General features: G+C 40.3%; 1 protein-coding gene across 2 annotated transcripts in view; it reads left to right on the forward strand.

The window, feature by feature from the left end:
• Window positions 1–1,451: 1,451 nt before the first annotated feature.
• exoc6 (exocyst complex component 6) overlaps window positions 1,452–16,492 on the forward strand; it is a 57,110-nt gene continuing 42,069 nt past the window's right edge. For both annotated transcript variants that reach the window (XM_087837021.1, XM_087837022.1), the window contains exon 1: window positions 1,452–1,612. In XM_087837021.1, coding sequence (XP_087693147.1) covers window positions 1,467–1,612 — 146 coding nt within the window. In that variant the 5' untranslated portion in view covers window positions 1,452–1,466. The remainder of the gene's footprint in view (window positions 1,613–16,492) is intronic.

Below are 16,492 nucleotides of genomic sequence, written 5' to 3' on the forward strand. Positions count from 1 at the left end.
GAGCGTCTGCTGGGGGAGCTGCTGACAACAACACACTGAACAAACTGACAGAAAAGGGAGCTCTGTGGTTTACAGGTCACTGAACAAGTGGCTTCCCCTCATGGATGTTATTATATTATTAATACAATTATTATTATGAAATAATAATAAATTCCAGTGATCACAGTTCTGTGTTAGGTTTAGGCAAAATGACGTTGTCACATCAGGCCAGGGAGGCTTGCACAGATTTTTTTCCATAACAGATAAAATCATCATCAAACTGCATTTTGTATTTTTGCATTTCCTCTTTATAATATTACACTTTGATCAGTATTCAAGTGTGACAAATAATCAGGCCCTGTATCTGCAACATCAACTGTAGCTTGATGGCTGTCGTTTTACTTTTCAGAGGTGAATAAAACCACAGCTACTAACACAGAACAGCTGAAATTGGTTTTGTTGGCTTCAAAGTTCAGTGAATCACAAGGTCTCTTTTTCCTGTTGCACCCTTTTTTCTGCTGACCACAGCAGGTGTCCTGCACGACACACACACACACACACACACACACACACACACACACACACACACACACACACACACACACACACACACACACACACACAATATCCTCTCTTACACGTACAGATTTTTAGTCTTCATACTTAAGACATACTTCACTAAGAGAGAATGGCTAGTGACAGGATCTATGCTGCTTTACCTGAGCCGCCTCGTCAAAGCGAAGCAGAAAGCAGAGAAGAAGAAAAGAAGGCTTTTGGGAATATTTTTGCAGAGTTGGAATCTGTGGACTTACCTCTTGGAGCCACCTTAAGGTAAACTCCTAAACACACCCGAGATTTATCTGCTGAACACAACTGAAGGTGGACTGATTTAGCTAAATTACAACATTTAAAACGCTGATTTATCCTAATACCAAGACCAGGAAAACACGCACTTAGAAGCCAGCGGACACATGCAAACTGTGTTTGCTTTGATTAAACTGTGAGTTCAATTACAGACATTTAATGTGAAAAAAGGTTAGTATTATTAGCGTCAGTGTGTATCATTTGGCTTTACCAGAATTGTATCTTGATTTAACAAAACAAAAACAAACAAACAAACAAAAAACTTGCACACCATAAAGATGTAAATAACCTCCTCTGCATGTTGTTATTTAAAATGTATCTACAGCAGAACTGAGATGAATCAAATAGAAGCCACTAAAGCTCATTTGATAGCAGGCATCTTTATTATTACAAGTACCGTTTGAATGACAGTACACATTATTTTCCTGTTTTTACTGCTAACCATGCAAACCACTCGTTATACAGTATTTATGATAAGATCACAAACAGTCAAAACCCGTGTGGTTTTCCATGTGGTACAATGTTTGAGGAACCAGGCACAGGCTATGCGGAAACAAAGCCGCAATCACCGGGGTCAAGACGACCGTAGTGCGCCTCCCACAGGCCGGACCTCACACTGACCTATGCTCCGCTGTAGCTGCAGTGATAGCCGTAATATGCACATAACAATCATGGCGGACAGTGAAACCCTGGAGTGCATAACGGAGCACGAGCGGATTTTACAGGAAATTGAAAGCACCGACACAGCTTGTGTCGGTCCGACTCTTCGGTAAGAATATATAGCTTCTAAAAACGCCCTTAGCAACATAGGTCCTGTGTTTTTCACTGTGTATTACATGATCACACCTTTTGTTTAAGACCTAGCTTAGCCTTACCCAGTAGCAGGCTAGCGCTGGCTATTTTAGCCAACAGTCTAGATAGTGTTGAAATGAGGAATGGGGCTAGCTGTCGTGTTAGCAGCAGTGACTGTGAGGTAATTTTTTAGGTTATGTGTAAGGATGGATGACTAGTGACCTGTCAAAAATGTCAACATCATTTGTGGGTGTGGCTGTGGGACTTCACATCCTTACGTCGTTGTGCTGCTTGAGTTAGCTAACGGCTAACATGTAACGATTTTGGATAGTTGTTGGCTAAAATAAAACGAATGCCACGAGCGGATAAGAACACCAACCCTGTGGTGTTGTGTTATGTGGGCGACAGAATTGGTAGTGACACAGGATGCCGGTCTGCTCAGCCTGACGTTCCCTAACACACCGCACTGCTTATTTTAGGCAATTAGATGCCAAAGTAGCTTCCGAGGCCACAGTGAATAACATTAGTTGAACGCTTCCACCTGTCACACCTGTCCCGTAGACGTGCCTGTAGGCCGTGGCTGTTTCTCATACCCGGGGAAAGTGATGAGTGTGTACCCTCCAGGTAACAATGCTATCTAGCCTTCTCAGCGCGTCTTCATCTCTTATTCTACGGTGACGCTGTCTTTTCTTCATCTCTTGGCAGCTTGGTCGGGTGTAAAATGACAGTGACGTGCTGTCAGTGATCATAGGGGTTTGCTTTGCTTGCTGTAGAGCTTACTAATAATAAGAATACTAATTGAAAGGGTCGGGCTAAAAACGGGATTTTCTTATAGCTAATATTAGTGAATATTTCCTGGATAATAACAGGTGCTGTTCTTTTCCAAATGCAGCTCTAGTGCAGTGCATAGGCCTTTCCTGGGTGTGGACTATTATATGGCTCAGTGGACAGAGTCATAAACACTGGGTGTTGTGTGGTGGACTGACTTATCTTTTCATGATGGTAACAGCGAGTCAGTTACTCCAGTATCAACATTACCACTTGGCACTCATGTTCAGTCTTATAAATCACCATTGGAGCTGTGCCAGCCTGAAAGCATCATCCTTGTAGTTCCAGTCAGTACAACAGTCGTTAAGGATAAACCAGAGGACTTAGGCAAAGACATGTCCTCACTATGTCTTTTTTTGTAGACTGTAATCTGACCTTGCTGAGGAATGCAGGTTATGTTGGCATATTTGTTTCAATGAAACATTTGTACCTGTTTCTTTCAGCATCTTCACAAGCTCTTCTTCTTTTGTTCTAGCATAGATTCACTTGTTTTGAAGTGCATTTGCTCCTAGGAGGGAGGGCACGTCTCCTTTCAGAGCAGTATGGGTCTAGTGTTGGGCATCATGTCCATAATTTAATTATTCTGTTGTCCTGCTTGAGATTGCAAATATCCAAGACCATTTTTGTGAAGCAGGGGGGCAAACATGCTAACCATTAAGGCAGCACTGGCCACCCTCCATAATACATACTGTGCAAGTGAAATACAAAGAATACAAAATAGACACTGGGGAGGTAATGTCCCACTTTCAGAAACACAGGAGCGAAGATGGACTGTACAAATCTGTCAGTTTAAACAAGCAACGATAAATACATTTGCTGAATTTAACCAAAAACACAGATAAATTCAGTTATCATATTTGTTTGGTTCTTACGACTTTTAATAATTTTACTAACATGTTTAGTCTAGTTTGTGTAAAATGGCTTGACTCTGCATTCTTAGTAATGGAAACTGGAAACACTAAATTGCCCATAGGTGTGGATGTGGGAGTGAATGTGAGTGCGATTGGTTGTCTGTGTGTTGGCCCTGCGACAGACTGGCGACCTGTCCAGGAAGTACCCTGCCTCTCACCCCAAGACAGCTGGGAAAGGCTCCAGCGCCCCCCGCGACCCTGAAAAGGAGAAGTGGAAGGAAATGGATGAACGTTGAGAGAATAAACTGTCATCTCTGCAAATCATACTTTAATTAAACTTGAAATTAAAATCTAGCCAACGTCCAAAAATGCCTGCCATCCATTTTCTTTTTTTTCTTTTTTTTTTTTCTTTTTTTTCTGCCTGTCCCATTTGGTTCTTTAGCCGTCAGAATTGTTGTCTGAGGACAAACAAGGATACCCAATGGATTTATTTTGCCAAATGGATCATCATGGCATTGCCGTATTGGTCCATTTGATCGACCTTTGTTTTTATTATTTATTTTATTTTCTTTTCAGTTGTTACAGACGGGACAGACATGAGTGAGGGATAGGAAAGGGAGAAAGAAAGAGGAAGGAAAAGAAAAACAGAAGGGGAGAGGGACAGTGAGAAAGGGGGGGAAAAAAAATATCTCCGGGATCACCTGTTGAGAGAAAAAGAATAGAAAACAAGCAAAAAAACAAACAAAACAAAGCAACATACTAAACACAACACCATCGCATTAATCTAGCTAAGTGTAAACAGCAGTAAATACTAAATATTGAATGTTGTTGTGCAGCATGCAGGACAGACAGCGCACAATGTGCTTTGAAGTAGCAGCCAAGAAAGGTGTGATTTATGTCTACAAACAGTGAACACCTGTGTGCACACCTGTGTGGATCGGCGCGCTTGTATTCAAATGGTTTCCCCATGTAACGGTCTGCAAGAGGATGTAGAGAGACATAGCCCTGTCCCCCAGGGCATGAAGCAGGCATGGAGGAGATCCAGGCCCCAGACATCCAGAGGCCCCAGAGTGCAAGAGCCCAAGGAGGACCACCGGAGGGGCATCCGTGCCACCTTCATGGGAAGGGCTGAGGATCCCCAGACGAGGGGTCACCCAGTAGCCACCGGGCAGAAGCTAGAGGGGGCTGCACAGCAGCCAGCTGTGCCAGAGTGAACCGAGCCGCAGGCACAGAGGCCAGAGGCCCGAGGGCCCTCCACGCCCCGGAAGAGGCCTGACCGAGCAGCAGGCGCCAGGCCCCGCCAAGTAGCCACCGGGAGTGAGCCAGCACATGACCTGAGCGCCCAGCCCCGGACACCAAGAACCAACAATGCACCGACCCCTGAGGGCATCAGTCACCGGCAGGGAGTGTGGTGAGGGGAGATAGGCCTCCACACTTGGAGGGCCTGGGAGTTCCCAGAGAGGTGGAGTCTAAGACCCGACCTGACATATAGACACAGACAAACAGGCACACACAGACACAGACATGCATTCCCACCCTCATGCACACATATACAAACACTCAGCACTCACCCAACGTAGGGATAAACGTAAATGGACATGTACACACAATCACACTCCCCAAACATACTCTATACCCCGGGTCCAGGTATCCTCGCCCCCAGAGGGGGAAACGGCACCCAGACCCACGAGATGTTACCCTTCCCTCCGGGGTGGAGGCAAGCAGACCGCCCCAGGCTCCGCAGCAGCAGGGAGGCCAATCGGACAGCCAGCATCTCTTCCCAGCCCCCCCGCCCCGATGGCTAGCAGAGAACGGGGGTGTGTTAAGACCCCATACCCTCCTCCTCCCGCTCAAGTGTAGTGTTGCTGCGTGTTGCTCTAAAGTGTATTTAAAACAAGGGAGAGCATGGTGCTGCTGCCAGACAGCAGCAGGTGTTAGCACGGCCCCTCCCGAGAACCCTCAATGTCTACATGGATTTAAAATTGAGAGGTGGGCACCGGCGCCAGAGGTAGGTTTGAATACACAGACCGTCTACTGGACGCCGTTAACGTGCCCACCCTCAAGGCCCTATATATATATATATATATATATATATGCCATCCATTTTCCCCTTATGAGTTCAGTAGTGATCAGTGTAGCTGCTCCCTCACATACATGTTAACTTCAAAAGCATGAACTTATGTGTGCACACCAAAAACAAATGTTAGATCCAGAAATGGCTGTGGTTGCTTTCCTCTCGTGTAATCTTGCAGGTTCTGTTCATCAGTAATATTATATAATGCAAGATTTCTTTTGACGTTCTTGTAGATAACACAGTAAACATACTAGAAGAAACAAGGACCCTTTTCTTACACATGGTGGTCCAGAATCTTTTGGCTGATTTCTTTGTCACTGATCAAAAGCTCATATCCTGTTAAAAGCCAGTTCTTATCCTGATAACGATACACACAGTGACATCTGGCGAGAATTTCAAGTAAGCAGCATTTCAAAATAATTTACTTAGAACAGCGGTCCCCAACCCCCGGGCCTCGGACCGGTACCGGTCCGTGAGTCGTTTGGTACCGGGCCGCGAGAGTTGAGGCTCAGGTGTGAAATGTATAGTTTTCAGGGTTTTTATCAGTTTTCAGCGTTATTTTGTTATCGTTTTTATCGTTTACTCGGTTTTCCTGGGTCTTTTCACGTGTGTTATGAATAAATTTTCTTTTTCTCGGTACCGGTACTAGTTTTATTTTGTTGTATTTATCCGCAACACCTTAAAGGCCGGTCCATGAAAATATTGTCGGGCATAAACCGGTCCGTGGCGCAAAAAAGGTTGGAGACCGCTGCTCTATATAATTACAACATGGAAAGTACTGTTTCTTTTTTTAATTTCAGTTAAATTATCAACAGCACTTGGTGACTAGTAATGTAAATATAAAACATGAGTGTATAAAATCTAAAACACTTTTCAATAACAAAATGACCAAAGGCCCAACATAAGATACCAAATGCCAATGAAATAGAAACTATAGCAATATAAGGCTCACAGCATATATTTAATATAAAAATATCAAAACACTTACAACTATATAAGGCTAATAAACACTTAAAAGAAAATAAATATGTTATCATTTACTTATTTATATGGCACATTTAATTACAACAGCAGCCTGGACCAAAGTGCAGTACAAAAATACAAAATAACTAGCACCAAATAATAGAGTTGTTCAGTATAACGATATATATCGGATGATGATAAGAAAACGTCTGTCGTTTCATTTTACGCTATCGTTTGTTTCGTGGTGTCGCAAAATAAACTGTTTACACCAATATTTTTTCAAGGATTTGACGGCCACTGTGGAATTAACTTCTCTCTTCCTCTTATATTTAAAATGACCACACTACGGACGCAGAAGCGACTGTTCTTATGCGTTGTCGTTAGCAACAACGTCGGTAAAACCATTGCGTGGCTTCGCCGTCCGCTTGTATATTTTCCACATAAACCTTTCATAATAAAGCTGAAGATCCTGTTGAGATTTTTCAAAATAAACTGAATCACGTGAAATAGTATGCAGTGTGTTTACGGACGAGAAGCTAAAAAGAGCCGTCAGGTGTTAAAAAATAAACCTTCGAACAGGCTTCCCGCAGCGTGCCATGTAATCAATACTCACAAACAAAATTGTGGCTGTTTTAATTTACGTAACACTCGATTACAGGTACACGGCGCCCAGCTGAGTCGAGTTGCCCGAGATTCACAGAATTTACAGAAAATGTAAAATGTTTGTGATTTATATCGTTGTCGGGACGATAAATGTTTTATATGAGATTTTGGTCATAACGCACAGCCCTACCAAATAACTACTAATATTAGTACCAAACACCAGTTATGTTGCATCATACGTAGTGGCACATACCAGATGACAGTCACGCAGTTCTTATGATTCAAACCTCTGGCTATTATGATGTCTCCTCTGTGGTGGTCACCAAAATAGCCCGTCTGCAAACATTGACGACCGAGTGTCCAGTCTTGGTTCAGTGAGTTGGGGCTGCTGTAGCTGAGGTGGTCGAGCAGGTCATCTGCTAATCTGAACGTTAGCAGTTCCATCCAGTCTATGTCAAATATCCTTGAGCAGATAATATAAGTTAATAACCCCAAGTTGCTCTCCGATGCATCCAGTGGTGTGTGAATCTTAGGCACGTTGCATAAAGCACTTTGAGTGCGCAGATAAAGCAGAAAAGTGCTGTAAAAGAACCAGTCAATCAGTGTGCTGTTTAGCTTGTCTTCATATCTGTTGTTGCACTCATTATATAAATGCAGCTGAGTCCTATGTATCTGGAATCAGTGATTTTTTGCATAGGTCTTAAAAGACCAGTTTTGTAAAGTTGATGGGGACCAGTTTGCTGCATAATTTGCACAGTTAAATTTTCTGGTCCGTATCAGATTTTTCATAACAATGTCAATGCTACAGAGGAAGCCCCTTGTTTAGGAATGGACACCCCATTTTCTTTTGGCTGGTTCTTTTGTGCTGCTGATGTTTCTGTTGCAAACTGTCATCAAAGTGATGAAAAAGTATTGCAGTAACTGCGTATTTTGTGACAGCAGAGTCTGTGCAATGTCTGTCATTCTGCGCAGACCCACGGCCAAAAGCTGCAGAAGCCTATCAACGGTTCCATCCAGCGTTAACCTGTAGAGCAGGATTAAGTGCTTTAGTTGAAGGATTGTTCTAATGCAAGCCCCCCAAACACAGGCACACACACACACAAATACAAAATTGTGTAAATGAATCTATGAATCAAAATTGAATCTATGAGTAGCACAGAGGTATATCACAACATCTAGTTAGTTTTCATTTTTATTCATTTAAGTTTAGTTTAGGTTAGTGTATGAAATTGGTTTGCTCATATTGGTTTACATGTATGTTTAAGTTTAGTTTGTGTTAGCCTCAGTATTAGTTTTGTTTTTGTAATATTATGAGCTGTTTTTGTCAAAGGCCAAGTTTAGATGAGTGCGCGAGTCCTTCTCCTGTAGTAGTCGCATCAGATTCGTGCATCAGTGGATCTCTTTCACTGTAAGTGTGGATAAATGTGATAAATGTTTGGCACATTTTCAGACCTCAAACGATTTAGCAAGAATTTCAGTATAACTGACAATCCTCCTATTGCAACACCGTAGGGTTTGTTCCATTGACGCCAACACTCACAAACTGGCAGCGTAGTTGTTTTGTCTCATGTTTCTGCCCCTGGTTTTACCGTCTTGTGCCAGATACGAACTTTGACTTCACCCTTGGTAGTTGAGCTGGCGGAGGATTTAAATTTGATTAGGTGAAGCAGCTGATTTGTTTAACAAAGTAACTCCAACTGCAGGTCAGTCTGTAGCTCCACAGAAGTCATGTCTGAGGGGACTTTAGTATATTAAGTCAAGAGTGAACCAGACATTCAAATTCATAGAAAATGTAGCCAACCTGCCTCAGATTAAAAAAAAGTATTTGTTATATGAAGCTCATTATATGTGTCCAAACTCCAGACAAATCATAGATGGTCGTGTGTATATGTGTGAGAGTGTATTAGGAATGTTCCTGGTGACTCATTTCTAAGAGGAAAAATTTTTTAGACCAACCGACTAGTCTAAAACTAAGAAACACTCAGATGTGAATTCAAACACTAGAACTGTTTCATTAAAAATGTCAAAGACTCTCCAAACAACAGCATTTAAAGCCATTGATCACATTCTTCAGTCGTTAATCAAATCGAGCATCATGAACATTGAACACTTTACTCCAAACTGACAACAAAGAAGAAGAAAAACACAAATTAACATCAGAAAAAGAAATAAATCGTGACTGAGAGGTGTGGTGCATTGTGCCCTGCATTAGGAATGATGCACGTTGTTCTGCAATTATGACAATCACTTCAATAAAAGTCCAAATTTATTTCTTAAATCCAGCTTCATAAATTGTCAGTTTTCCATGATGTGAGTTAGCTTTGATACGTGTTGTGTTTCATGTCCTCGTTAAGTAGTTTGTCTGGTGTTTATTGTAACTCATACTGAGTTACGCATTACTAACCACCAGTTGACCCCAGACAAGCAGCTAAAGCTTGCTTTCCACTGAGGTTGTTATAGTTAACTAAAACTAAACTAAAAATATAGTTTAAAAAAAGTTAAAACTGTAATGAAAGTCAAACATTTTGAAAAAAAATGTAACTGACTGAGAAATGTTATAAACTTGAATAAACTAAAATAAATGAAATACAAATATTGAGATAATATGCTTAGTTTTATTGTTTAGTTTGCTAAAACAAAAAGTGCGACTTTACTGATGAAGGGTTATTGGACATACTTGTTGATACTTAGTAGAGGTGGGAATCACCATACATCCCACAATACGATATTATTGCAATTTTTTAAAATATTTTGCGATATTCAGATTCTGTACATAAAGGTAAACTTTATCAATATTCATTTTCTCTAATATCAAAGTCTCACACTCAGTCTTTCTCTCATTTCAGTTTGATTGTTGACAAACTGAACGGTTTGTATTACAGTCTAGTCCAACTTAACTGAATCAACCATCTGGTACAATTATAGCTATTCTGAACTATGCAGTTTATGAAAACTATGCAGCCCCTTCAGCACCTGAAGAATTTGAAAGGAAATTAAAACAAAATATAATTTTACATTAAATAAAAAAGTTTTAAACTTCATTAAAATAAAACATGTCTTAAATTAAAATAAGTAAACTGTCATGTTTATTGCTGCCAAAAACAAGTCAAACACATTTGGACAGTGAAGGAATGTCAGGATTCTTGCTCAGAAAAAGGATCAACATGCTCTGAAGTCAGAGCACAAAAACCTTTTTGTAACAAAATATCGATTTCTGCTGTCCCTGTATCCATACATTATTAGCAAACAAAATATCACCATACTACACAGTATCCATTTTTTCCCCACCCCTAATACTTTGGGTGTCTACAAAATGTTTTTAATTTTAATATCTGTAAAAATCTTGCCTCTGACATAAGCCCTTCACACATTAATAATTAAAAAGACTCAAACTAACACTGAAACCATGAAAATGTTTAGTTTTAAAAACAATAAAAACTAAAAAGTAAAATTACTCTTGAACTGAAACTGAAATAAATATAAAAACTTGTTTGAAAATACAAAACTATGGTAACTCTGATTTTCTGCAGGCTTGTGGCACTACAGGCTCCATTTCTACAGATAGCTGTTTGCTGTAGTAGACGTGCTGATGTTTCCTGTCATGTGTTCTTTGTGCTGATTTTTAGCCATATTTATTAAAAAATGTCTAATCCTTCGATTCGTTTGTTATGATCAGAGCTAAAGGAAATAAAATTCCTTTTATTTTGATCTACGGTGTTAAATTATGGAGTTAAATGATCTCTTTAGTTGTTTCTTAGACTTGAACAAGCGTGCTGTTCGAGGGATGTAAAAAACAGTCCTCAGAGGGACAGATGAACATTTTCATAGCGTGTGAAGGATTTTCTCAGTTCGTTACATTACGACAGTCACAAGTGTTGTGTTTGCCACATGAACCGTTATTGTAATCTAATGCCACACACAAAAATGGGAAGACGGTTTAAATTTGAATATTTTGATATGGGTTCACTTTCACTGTGCCCACCCTTCACCTGAAATTCTGACTTATTTAAATCCTTTATCAGTTCTGTTATTGTCAAGAAGCTGCGTGTACTTGACACAATCATGTGTGGGTGTTTATATAACCAGTTATGCCAAAACCACAATTTGCTCATGAAAAACGAAAAACAAGCACAAAAACAAACATAGCAAATAAAAGGTTGTTTGCATATGCAAAGTAAAAGTTTAAAAAACAACAACAACAAAAAATATGTGTGTGTGTGTTTGTGTGTGTGTGTGTGTGTATGTAGGGCTGCAATGATTCATCGAGTAATTCGATAATAAAAAATTCTCAAAGGATGTTTCGTTTAGCTGTAGCGTTTCACCCACATCTGTGATTAAAAATAGGCCTTTTGCAACTTTTAAAGTTTGAAATGCAGTCGTTCAGGCAGTTTTGGAGAAACGTGCCCCAAATTTAAGTGTCTGTTACCTTTAAACTAGTCTGTTAATCTAAATAGTTTCTCCCCATTTAGTCAATTAAGAAATGAGTTGCCAGGAATACATACAACATTAAGCCCACGAAGCCCGTGGAGCTGGAGTCACACTGCGAAGAGCAAAGAGGTGGTGCCGTTAGTGAGAAGATAAGCTCAGGTTGAGTGAGTGTCCAAAGCAGCAGCACTGTCCCAGTAACCAGCATTAAAGCCTTTACTGGGAAAAAGCTAGCAGCAGTCGTTCATCAAAGCACTTGATCAACAAACTCTGATGTAAAAAAAACTAGTGCTCGTTAATACGACGTTAACGCCACAACCGCATTAACGTGGCAAATCCCCGTTAGCGAGTTAACACGGATCGCCCCGTGTGAGGGCTGCATGGTGCTAACGAGCTAACGCGTTAACTTGCTACTGCTTTTCAAGCATAAACATCACATAGACATCTAAGGAGCTTGCAAAGAAAAGCGTCTGGACTTCTTTAAGTTACTTGAAGACGTTTCACCTTCATCCAAGAAGCTTCTTCAGTTCTATCATCAGGGGGTCCTTTTGTCCCTCTGTGGGTCCCACCAGGGTGGCCAGGATGCCAGCAAGGTGTTTGGAAACGTTGTAAGTGGCTGAGTTTATGCTGCTGACAATGGGCCTGAGTGGGACACCTTCTTTATGGATCTTAGGAAGTCTGTAAATACAGCGTATGGCATCCCCTGGGTATAGACGATGATATAATAATAATAATACATTTTATTTGAAAGCTCCTTTCAGAACACTCAAGGACACTGCACTCAGCAGAACAATAAAAGCAACATAAAAGCCAGCAGTTTACACAATCATAAAAGCATGAGACATGAAACACATTTAAAAATAGCAGAGTGGAGAGTTTATTGTGATAAGCTGGTTTGAACAAGTGAGTTCTGAGTTGGGACTTAAAGAGAGAAGGAAGCGATATTTCTTAAATCAGGAGGAAGGGAATTCCAGAGTGGAGCAGCTGAAAGCCCTGCTCGCCATGGTGGCGAGACGGGGAGAGACACCGGGATGGGGTGGTGATCTGAACCAGATCAGAGAGATATGGAGGGAGAGATGATGAATAGCCTTAAATGCGTACAAGAGTTGTTGTTTTTCTGCCTGTCCCATTTGGTTCTTTAGCCGTCAGAATTGTTGTCTGAAGACCAACAAGGATACCCAATGGATTTACAAATGGATCCTCATGGCCTTGCCGTATTGGTCCATTTGATCGACCTTTGTTGTTATTATTTATTTTATTTTCAGTTGTTACAGACGGGACAGACATGACTGAGGGATAGGAAAGGGAGAAAGAAAGATGAAGGAAAAGAAAAACAGAAGGGGAGAGGGACAGTGAGAAGTACTTTGAAATATGTAGGATGGTCAATGATTTTGTCCTTTTCAAGGTCTAAGTGATAACTTTCTTTTTGTAGCTGCTTGTGGGGTCTTGCTTTAATGCTTCGTAGGAGTTGTCACTGAGGAGTGTAGTAATCTTTGTGTGGTAATTTGTTGTGTGTGTGTGCGTGTGATCTTGTGATCTTTGCTCAGGGAAGTAACAACCTTCTTTTTCTTGTACTGTGAGGTTAGACGGAGGGACTGGAGAGGGTGGCTGAAACTTTCATCCTGATTTGCTCTGCTTCTGTTTGTGATATTTTATCAGTCCGTATGGCTGTTTCTGTGGCTGTGATGAGGTCCACTATGGACAGCTGTTGAGGAGAAATGGCAAAATTGAAAGAAAGAACATCGCCCAGACGCTCTTCTTTCCAAGCTCCTTAGACTACGATGACCTGGATGAGAACCTTCACAGACATCGTGTAAATATAGAGATATTAAAGACAGCTTCGATTATTGAGCTTGCTAAAGGCTGACAGCAGCTGTGCTATTTTACATGGAAGGAAGAGAGGTGAGTCTAAAGGGAAGCATGGTGTACACCAGACCATATTTATGTCAATGTTTCATAACATTTTTCAGATTGAAAGTGAAATATGATAAATACTGTCTCAATGAAATTGTGTGAAGTATAAAGTTTTTTTGCAAGCGTCTCTTTACGCAATGCAAAGATAAAAGGGGCGGAGCCGTTACTGAGAAGGTGACCTTTGTTTGAATAAGGCTTCGAGCATCTAAAGCAGCAGCGCTGTTCCTTTGATCCCCATTAAAACATTTACTGGGAAAATGTGAGCAGGAATCCTCCATCAAAGCACCTGATCAAAGAAGTCTGATGTGAAGAAAAGCAAACGTTGTAGCTGCTCTATCAGAAAAATCACAAGCCAATAAAAATGCACATAGGTTACAAACTCTGAGCCGCTGGACGGTGTGAGTCAAACGGACTCATTCACTGCACACTCAAACACGCAGAAAGACGTGTACAAAAACTCAGATTTATGTGTTATGCGTTTTATAAGAAAAAGTTTTCTTTAAGAATAACATTTAATTTGCCCCGCAATAGAAAAGGTTTTGTTTTTGACAAATGAAACCTGAAACTAAAAATGAAGCTCCAAAGATTGCAGGAAACCAATGAGCATTTTGAAAGTCTCTTTCTCTTTTCAATATCTATTATTTCTCATTAATAAGACCAAAATCTTTCTTATCCAATTACTTGATTAATTAACGAAATAATCTATAGTTTAATCGTTTAATTAAATTACCAACAGCTGCAGCCCTAAAGAATATTAGCAACAATAATGATATCAAACCAAAATATTTTGCATATATTTTATTGAAGACTGTATGCACCAAAGGTCTTTTAAATATTTCTCAGTTTCAGTTAAACAGTAAAAATAAAATAAAATAAAACAATAAACATAAGCCATATTGCATGACTAAACTAATAAATCTGTTTAGAGAGAGATTCTATTTAAAAATATCTAAATTTTTACATTCACTCTATAAATGTGACTTTTTTAAATTAAATAGCAGTTTATCAACAGTGCATATTCTCAATAGTTTTCTTTTAATACATCAGAGAATGATTCTCTTAAGTTTTCAGTTAAAAGCGATTGTTCTGTGTGTGGGTGTATGTAAAGCAGCACTGCCACTTTGCACCTGTGTTTCAGTTGATTTCCATGCCTGTGTATCAGCACTAGCCTGCTGTGTTCCACATACAATCATTTAGATGCTGATACTCTTTCACTTTGCTTAACTGCTCAAGTCTGCACAAGAAAAGCTCCCACACATAAATCTTTGACAGTTAAAGAAAGGAGCAGTTTGAAAATGAGTGCATTGCTCGTCTTTGTTCTCCCTTCACCTTAAATTGTCGGGAAAAAGCCTGGGCAGTAAAAGATTTATTTAAAAATATAAGAACAAATATCTGTTTTTTAAAATAATAATGAACCAGTATTTTGAACTCTGGGGGTGACAGAAAATGCAGAAATGATTTGTCAGACAAAGAAGAACAGAACTTATCCAGCACATGGGAAAATGGTTACTGGCCAAATACAAAAACAGCCCATGAGTCTGTCCAGGATAAAAACCAAAGAACAGGATTTGTTAATCTCACAGTACTAATGAAGAACAGCGTAGCACTAACATCAGATGAGCAGACTGTAGAAACTTTGTAATGGTTGTCCATCAGGGCTGCCACAAACGATTATTTTGATAGTCGACTAATCAGATCATCATCCATTGGACGTAAAACGTACAGCTTATTGCACCAGCAGCATCTGCTCTTATATAACTATCATTAGCTTACAGCTTTAAGTGTTTCAGGTATGTGCTAACTAAAAATAAAAACAAGATGATAGTTTATTAGTTTTAATGAATTTTGGAGATCATCTTGGTGGAGTTTGATGAACTCCACCGTCTGCTCCTTGCTATCTAACATATAACAGGACGGTCACCTATCGAGCTGGTGGATAACATGTTTTGCAAATATGTGGTGTCTTGATAAACCGAGCAGATATTTGAAGTTTGCACAGCTACATTCTCGCCTGAAAATATATTAAAAGTTTATTTTGTGACCCAGAAAGACTAATATTAAAACTAAGTAGCTGCCGCCATTGTTGGAAACTGGAATTGGCTGAGCCGCGCTATGAATTCTGGGATATGGTGGGCCATCTTCTTCCTGTTAAGAGGGCGTTTTTCCTTCCCACTGTCACCTTGCTCATATGGGTTCCATATAGGGCTGCTCAATTAATCGAATTTTAATCACGACTATGATCTGGGCTTTCAACGATCATTAAAAATGACTGAGCCGATTATTAGCCCCTCCCTCGTGCTTTACTCTCGCGCTGCTCCGTGTGGCAAATCGAGCGCACCTCTCTGCATTTCGAACACGTGTCACAACAATTAAGAGCAGCGGTCTCCAACCTTTTTTGCGCCACAGACCGGTTTATGCCCAACAATATTTTCATGGACCGGCCTTTAAGGTGTCGCGGATAAATACAACAAAATAAAACTAGTACCGGTACTGAAAAGAAGAAGATTTATTCATAACACACGTGAAAAGACCAAGGAAAACCGAGTTAACGATAAAAACGATAACAAAATAACGCTGAAAACCGATAAAAACCCTGAAAACTTTACATTTCACACCTGAGCCTCAACTCTCGCGGCCCGGTACCAAACGACTCACGGACCGGTACCGGTCCGAGGCCCGGGGGTTGGGGACCGCTGATTAAGAGGACCCGAGGGAAGCTCGGAAAGCTCGGAAAGCTGAGCAGAAGTTATTTGGAGAGGAGAGTGATGCTGTTGGTGAAAAGAGGTAAAAAACTTGAGTGGTGTGGAAACATTATGGGTTCAGAGTCAGACGTGGATCAAGTAGACACAGTGTGTAAACTTTGCTACAGAGTCGTAGCTGCACCACAGAGCAACACTGCAAAGTTCACTAAACATAGATGTTTACATTTATTTCTTATATTGCAAACATTTGCACTGTTATCAGTATTTGCACACTAGTTTATATCATTTTTGACAATCTTTAAAGTCATTATTCAACACATTGTTATTGTTAAATAAATATCGTCAAATAATCGAGATCTCAACTTCAGTGACAATAATCGTGATTATCATTTTTGCCATAATCGAGCAGCCCTAGGTCCATATGATTGTTGGTTTTCTCTGTATGTATTATTGTAGGGTCTATCAGTGTAAAGCACCTTGAGGCGACTGTTGTCGTG

This window comes from Neolamprologus brichardi, unplaced genomic scaffold (assembly GCF_056152115.1).
Source record: "Neolamprologus brichardi isolate AB-2024 unplaced genomic scaffold, ASM5615211v1 NODE_ptg000038l+_length_1369362_cov_1, whole genome shotgun sequence".
Classification (NCBI taxonomy): Eukaryota; Metazoa; Chordata; class Actinopteri; order Cichliformes; family Cichlidae; genus Neolamprologus; species Neolamprologus brichardi.